This window comes from Camellia sinensis, chromosome 6 (genome assembly GCF_055761805.1).
Source record: "Camellia sinensis isolate YWXY chromosome 6, ASM5576180v1, whole genome shotgun sequence".
Lineage (NCBI taxonomy): Eukaryota > Viridiplantae > Streptophyta > Magnoliopsida > Ericales > Theaceae > Camellia > Camellia sinensis.
In genome coordinates, this window is record NC_138966.1 from 194,495,371 (window position 1) to 194,503,467 (window position 8,097).

Below are 8,097 nucleotides of genomic sequence, written 5' to 3' on the forward strand. Positions count from 1 at the left end.
TTAAAATTAAACAACCTATTACTTGGTTCATTTTCGACCTTAATTACTAGTTTTAGAAATATTGATTATTGCTTGTGCTCCGGTTTTTTCCAAGTTTGCCTGGGCCAGTTGGACAGCAAAGTTTGTCAAAATGGGCTTCAATTAAACAATGGGCCTCAAAGTGGGCCAATATTTGCTAATTGAGCGTCATTACTTATTGGGCCTAAACTTGGGCCAGACAACGGTCCATACTCGCCCAGCCGAAGTCCACGGCACATTTCTATCTTCATCTTCTTCTCTCTCTCTCTACTCTCTCTCCTCAGTGCTCACTGATCTGAAAATGGCTGGAAGTGGGCGACGAAGTGCGAGAAGCAGAATCAAATACAGACGCCAACGAAGATCGAACCCCTCTCCGCAATCCCAAACTCCGAAAGCACAGAAGCAGAGACCACAGTATCATTCGCCTCTTAAATGTTGATCTCAAAGTTGTTCTAGGGTTTGCTATCATCGCGTTCTTGATTGTCCTTTTCATGATTCATCGACTTATAATTGCCGTTGAACATCCTCAGAAACCCAGGGTCGTGACCCCATTCCCTGCCCCAAAGATCATGGATCTTCCTCAGGTGAAACTTTCATCTACAATTTGAATAAACTCATATATGTGTGTGTGTGTATGTATATTATAGAATCTATAAACTGTTGCTTTCATTGTTTCTAAAAAATGTAGTTTTTTCTAGTGGGAAAGTTGATTTTTTAAAGATTTTTTAGTTGCTTTTTAGCCCAGAAAAAAAAAAAAAAAAAACAGCTTATTTTGCCTCCAGTTTAAGAACAAAGTTTATGATGTTTGCCTCCAGTTTAAGACTTATGTCTACCACAGCAATACAAAGAAGAGGCAGAGAGAGAGAGGGGAAAATAAAATTCCATTTTTATGACTGTAAAATGATTTACGAACATAATTTTCATATAGAAATTAATTCAGAATTGTGTAGCAGGGTCGCTTTCAAAATTATGAGTCAAAATAATGGGTGTTTTGATTTGAAATAAAAGGAGCCGAGGATGACTGGTGTTATATTATATGTGATATTTATATATTGTGTTTGAGTATTGTTTCCTCGATCCCAAGAGGTTCCATAAATTCACGGTGAAGGTTGTTAACCCTTTCAATTTTATCCATTGTGGTAAAGATGGTTGTAATTAACAGTTATTTATCAAAAAATAAATAAAATTAACAGTTGTAGTTGTCAGGACTCCACAGTCTCTGGTTGCTGGATTGATGTGGCTTGGATTAAAGGATGGAAGATATTTCATGCGACATGTCTGCCAAGATTCAGATGAATTGAAGACATATGGTTGGACGTGTCACAATGGACGGGATTATGGACGTCAATGCTAGTTGACCAAGATATGACCTTGATGACAAGTTTTTTGAAATCCAAAGAAGATGGCAGTGGCTATGGTGGGGACTGGGCAGTTCGAATTGATGTGCAAAGTGAGAAGTAAATATCTTTCCCACCAATCTTACATTTGTCTTATCAAATACCTCTAATAAGCATGTTTTGTTTAGTGGATATAGCCCCAAAACTGGAGATTTTCTACAAGACAACCTATAAGAAAATAGCATGTGAATTTGAGGTGGAAATTATTGGTTTGCATAAAAAGAAATGTGTGTTAGCCTTGATTAACATCCATATACCTGTCATTGACCATTTTACGGCAATTGCACACATTTTTTTCTATGTTATGGTTTTTATTTGTTTGAAATTTTACACAGTAAAGATGCTGGGAATTATTGGTTTGCATTTTTAGCAGTTTAGGCATTAATTATGGGACCTTGTAAGAATACACTCATCAGTACTAACGATTGGGTTGTGTATTTGTGTTGCCAGTACATTTACCCATTGTTATAGTAGTAGTTTTATATTGTGGGTGCTTTGTAACAGTACTTCTATATTGTCGAAAGCAAACTTGTACTGAATGAATACTTCTCATGGGTTAAATGTCTGTTTGGAAATTTATCAAATAAGTGTATATTTTTGGGGGAAAATTTTAAAAGGTCTATATTTAGGAATTACACATCATGTCATCAGCTAACAATTGATTTTTGTAAATTAAATAGAATTTTAGGACTAAAGACGAAAACAAAGGATCATAAAAAATGTTTGGTTCTGTTGAATTATAATTGCAAACAATTTATTGAAACCCCCCAAAGAAATGAATGAATTAAATTTAATTAATGACAGCATTGATACAAACAATGACAGGATGAAGATTAGAATGTGTTCTTATCTTAGAAGTCTTATTTTTGAGAAAAATATTTATTTGTTAATGAATTCAGCAATATATAAGGATGTGGCTATTCTTAAGTTCAAAACCTATGTGCTTGCCACGTGCTTCACACTTTGAAGTATAGCCTAGGAAGCTCTCTTTAGATCTGTGCCTCGTGTCATGGTTTACAAATATGACTAAAGAAACTTGCTCGCTTCTTGGACTATGGCAGTGAGGTTCTCTTTTTTCTTTTTCCTTTTATTTTTCAAATTCGACTTTGTATACTTTGTAAGAATTGGAAAATTACATTTATGTTCTCTTACTTAGCATAATTTATAGTTTTCACGTTTTTGTTTCATATCATGAATTCTTGAATATCTTCTATTCTTAAATTGGGAGTTGCTAGAAGTAGGATGGTATTACTGGCTTATGTTTCGTTCATTTGTTTTGATTTTTATCAGATCCAAGCTTAGTGAGGTGATGCAAACTGTGCACCGTTTCTTCTATCTTGCGAATGAAGATGGGAACGCTTTGAGTTTGAGTAGGGAGACCTTGAACATTCGTGAGAATTCTCTCCTGGCTTTTGGATCACAAACAGATGTTGGCAGTTTGAATCTAAATTTAGAATCAATGGTATGTTGTCAAATAGATGCACAGGAACCTTCATTGTGAAAGAGGAAATAATTACTCATGCATGCCTGTGCTCCTCCATGTTTATGTATTTTGTGGCCCCAACAATATTTTTAATTCAGCTTTAATCTCAAACCAATTTTTTGCAGGATGATTTGGAAGTCCATTATTCTGGCTTCAGGACATCTCACATTCACAATTTATCAGACCTTGTCCAGCAAAATCTTGGAGCCCAAGTAAGAATTAATGTTTTTTGTTGTCTGCTGTTTTTTCTGCATGCTAAATCATTTTGATTTCTGCTATTGGTAAAACATTCATTTGCTTCCATTTTACAGTGTTATAATCGTACTAGTGTTTCATGTTTCAGTTTTCAGCAGTGGTTCTTTCACTTATGCTGTGTGTGTGTGCGCTTGCTTGCTTGCTCACTCACACTCTTGTATGTGTTGTTAGGTGAGGAAGTTTGGTCGTTTGCAACTCTCAGACACTACCGATGATTCTTATAACATTTTAGTATTTCAGGTAGGCAGTCAGGGAGGTAACAGGTTACATGTGTCCACGGACTATGATTGCCATTCTCAGGTTTCCATTTCTCTTCTACCCCATATGCTTTTCTGTTTTTTATGCAGATCTTGGGTAGGATTTCTTTCAGAATAGATGTAGCTTTTATATCTGGAACTGGCGTAAAAGATTCAAGACTTAAAGAACGTCTCAGCAGCCTTACAGGTATCTTCTGTCAAGTTCTGTGCATGTTTCCTTTATCTTGATTGTGAACATTGTGTTTATAAGATTACAAGTGTCTCATTCTTTATGAAACTTCCTTATAAGTAATACTGGTATAACTTATTAGAAGCACAAGAAAACAGGCTGCTTGTTGGTATTGCCAAACAAGAAAGACTGCAGAATTAGATTTGAGGTAAATAACCTCTTTTCAATTTGAAAAGAGGCAACTAAAAATATTTAGCAATATGCTAGGAAGTCATGAAATCTAGAGGACTGCATATTGGATTACATGAAAACCTTCACTTACATTTTTTAATTAACTTGGTGGACAAGTTCAGTGAGGAAGGAAAAAGATCAACTTAATAGACAAAGGAGAGTAAACGGGCATGCCGATTAAGAGAGAGAGAGAGAGAGGGGGGGGGGGGGAGACAACTTTGGGAATGATTGTTGTCTAAAAGACCTAGAATAAAAACTTCAAAGAATTGTTACAGAGATGGGATTCATGTCAATTCATAACGTTCATTAATTTGATTTAGCAGAGGAAATGAAGAGTGAAGTTGTTAACGCTGTTAAAAGAAGTGAGTGGTGTAGTGCAGTCATTCTCACGGGAGGGTGTAGAGATAAGATGGGTGCGCTGTGATCAAGATTTTAAGTCAATAGGCAATGTGATGATGTCAATGTCATTGACAAGAACTCAGCATAATGGTACCATTTTCCTGACCACGTATCCCAGTCCTCCGACCAAATTTCCCTGTTTATTTTAAATTTAAATATTTTTTGAACTTTTCGCTCTTTGGGGAATTGAAATATCTTCTGAAAGTAGGATCATATTCCTTTTGCATAAACAAGTTGAACCCTCCCTCTCGAAATTATATTTCTTTTTTTAGTGCGCAATATTACAATCCTTTTTGTATGGACACGTTGACTTATTCCCCAATTTCTTGTAATTTTTTTGTTTACTTTCAATAGCACAAGCTATTTATTTCAGCTTTGTAAGTTGGGATAATTTTGCTTCATACTTTTGGGTACCTTGCTGACTAGTCAACTAGATGAGAAGGAAAAAGAATTTGATGACAAATTCAAAAAATGCTTTAATTTGGCTGATGCGGTATCCATTCATATGAAATCCTTATATTTGTGTCATTTGTTTTTTGAAATCAAATAACTGTATGCAGAATTTTTAGGATCATGGCATGTCTTTGATAGTTTTGTTGCAAGTAACATGTCACTATAAGCCTAGTCACATTGGTGACTGCAGGAAAATTATACGATTCTTAAGATATAGTTTTTATTATTATTATTGTTATTCTTGTTATTATTATTTGGATGGTCTCATTGTGTTTAAACTTAAAATTATGAATATGTTGATAAAAGTTATTCAGCCAGTTCATAGGCTCAAGGAGACTTTTTCAGCTCTCAGTTTGAAAAGAACAATGCTTGTCTCCCTTTTTTTTTCGAGGCTTAGGGAGAGCTTGACCAATTCTTTAATTTTGTGATCAAGATTTTAAGGAAAATTATACAATTCCTATGATCTCTTTTCTTGACCAACTCTTAAATTTTGTAGAGCTTTTTGATACACATGAAGATGTATAGGGTTTTTTTTTTCTTCTCCTCTTTTGTATACAGATGGCATTCCCTTGATGCCTTTTTTAAATGAATCTTACTTTAACTTACCAAAATAAAATGTCAAGCAGTTCAAATAATCCCGGTGGCCATTTCATTTTATGTTTAAGTTGTATTCAATTGTACAAAATCTATATTTTGCATAAAATGGACTGTTCTGATATTATGATATGTTGTTTTCAGCTTGATTCTGAGTCCATCTCCACTGGTAAGGCTGCAGTTGCGAGTTTGTTGGGTGGAATTGGCTACTTTTATGGCCAATCAAAAATCTCAGTCCAAGTAACTCTAATGTAAGTTTTACAGATCTGTATGTGATTGTCTTAATCATATCAAATCAATTATGTCTTCATGAATTCCATTTGAAACACAATATCTCCATCTAATATGATTAACTGTGTTTTGAGGGAGAGAGAGGAAGAGAGGTGGTTTGAGTTTACAAAAGTTATTAGGATAGATGGGCTGGGTTTACAGGTTAGCTGTAAAAGGTTTATTTGATTTAGCTTGATTGTCTGCATGATTTAATTAGGGGCCAAGTCATTGCTAATTAGAGTGGCCTGTAGGTTAAGTAACTTTAGGCCTAACAGACTGATGAATCTCTGCCGCAATAAAGTATTTGGAAGGCTTTTTTGGGAGAACAAAATTTTAGGGGGAATTTCGAATTTTATGAAAAATGGTAGAGAAGGAAGTGGTGACCAAATCTTCAATTTTGAATAAAATTCGAAATCCCCTAGAAAGACATTTGACAGAGGAGACAATTGTTTGATTAGATACTTGGAATAAGATCGAGAGCTCCTTGGGAGGAAAGAATTGTGAAAGAAAACCTGAGTAGAATTTTAGAAATTATGGAAAGTTTTTGATCAGACAGAAATCCTTAGGTTTTTGACTTTAGAGGGAATTTGATTTTAAGGAAAAGTGTTGATGAGGAGGTGATGACCGAGTCTTTCACTTTGAAGTGAAATTTTGAATTTCCTTAGAAGACATTTGACTATAAGGTGATTGTTTGATTGATTTCTTGGAATAAGATCTAAAATTCTTTGGAAATTTTTTGATTATAAAATTTGAAAAGAGTTTTGAAATTATGGAAAGTTCTTTTTATCAGGTAAAAACATTTGGGCCGTTGACTTTGAGGGAACCTTAATTTTATGGAGAAATGTTAGACAAGGAAGTAATGACCGAGTCTCTCATTTCGAATAAAATTTTGGTTCCTGTACAAGATATTTGGATAAAGGGTGATCGTTTGGTTGATTCCTTGGAATAAAATCCAAACTCCTCAAAACTTTCGAAAAAAAAGAGGAAAAGGAAACATTGAAATTTTAAAGAAGAAAAAAAAACTGCACTTTATTTTGAAAAAGGATTTTGAAAAAAACAGAAGTTGAAATTTGATCACGCACTTTTGAAAATAAATTGGGGCATATTTCGGGAAATAATAAGTAATGGAAAGACAATTGTTTAGATTGATCACTCTGGTAGAAATCCTTTAAATTCCTCAGAATTCCCTTGGTCGGGCTACTATCACCCAATGGGTGATAACAATGACTTCGAGATCCAACGGTAAGTGTTAAACAAAATTAACTGGTTTCATTCAACTATCCTCGGGTTTGTTGCTTAGTGTCCCGGACACTGTTCATGGGTTATGTTATGTCAATAAGGCAAGCATGAGACTATAATACTAGTACTGTTTGATCATTCCCTTGTGGAAGGAGTGGTATATTGATAGTAACAACTGATGTGCCCTTTTGTGACCAAACTTGCCTCCTTTTGCATGGAGAGAGCATTAGCAGCTTCCAAACTAGGGCAGGATACCCTCCTTTCCAGGATTTTATTATTGCCTCTTTGAATGATTTAGTGAATCCTAGGTCTGGCTTCTAAATTAGGACAGGGCAACCCTACCCCCCAAATAGGCACGAATGCAAATTATGTCCTTGTGTTATATTTTGGAAAGGATTGGATTTGATTCCAGCGATCTAACAACGAGAAAGACAGTGATTTCATTCCCAAAGTCTGGGGAGTTTGACGTGGCAGTGATTTGATTCTGTGGCAATCTGAGTTGTTTGGGGGCAATGATGCAGTTACAAAGATTTGGGGGTTCAATTTAGGCAGTGATTCATATTTTGATCACGATTTTAGTAATCAGTAGTAAATTAGGTGGGTGGTTTCCCAATTTTAAAGAATTTGAGTTTGAATTTGGGTTCTTACCTTAGTGATCAAAGAAGAAGAGGAAAAAGAAAAGAATGATTGGCTTTTTAAAATTTAAATCTCCAAGAAAACATGTTATTAAAGAATAACTTCTTAAAAAAAAAGAAACATTCCAACTTAAGTAGAGCCTCGGAGATTATGGAAGGTGTTTGATCGAATAAGAATCTTCAAGTCATTGACTTTAGGGGGAATTTTGACTTTTATGAAAAATGGTAGATAAGGAAGTGGTGACCAAATCTTCAATTTTGAATAAAATTCGAAATCCCCTAGAAAGACATTTGACTAAGGAGACAATTGTTTGATTAGATACTTGGAATAAGATCGAGAGCTCCTTGGGAGGAAAGAATTGTGAAAGAAAACCTGAGTAGAATTTTAGAAATTATGGAAAGTTTTTGATCAGACAGAAATCCTTAGGTTTTTTGACTTTAGAGGGAGTTTGATTTTAAGGAAAAGTGTTGATGAGGAGGTGATGACCGAGTCTTTCACTTTGAAGTGAAATTTTGAATTTCCTTAGAAGACATTTGACTATAAGGTGATTGTTTGATTGATTTCTTGGAATAAGATCTAAAATTCTTTGGAAATTTTTTGAAAATAAAATTTGAAAAGAGTTTTGAAATTATGGAAAGTTCTTTTTATCAGGTAAAAACATTTGGGCCGCTGACTTTGAGGGAACCTTAATTTTAT

General features: G+C 34.7%; 1 protein-coding gene across 1 annotated transcript; it reads left to right on the forward strand.

The window, feature by feature from the left end:
- The first annotated feature begins 261 nt into the window (after nucleotides 1–261).
- On the forward strand, nucleotides 262–3,367 carry LOC145793141 (mannosyl-oligosaccharide glucosidase GCS1-like). Its single transcript, XM_082875784.1, has 5 exons — nucleotides 262–602; nucleotides 1,225–1,475; nucleotides 2,706–2,877; nucleotides 3,024–3,110; nucleotides 3,242–3,367. Exons 2-5 carry the CDS (start codon nucleotides 1,366–1,368, stop codon nucleotides 3,326–3,328), a joined length of 456 nt encoding a protein of 151 aa, XP_082731910.1. The 5' UTR covers nucleotides 262–602; nucleotides 1,225–1,365; the 3' UTR covers nucleotides 3,329–3,367.
- The last annotated feature ends 4,730 nt before the right edge of the window (nucleotides 3,368–8,097 follow it).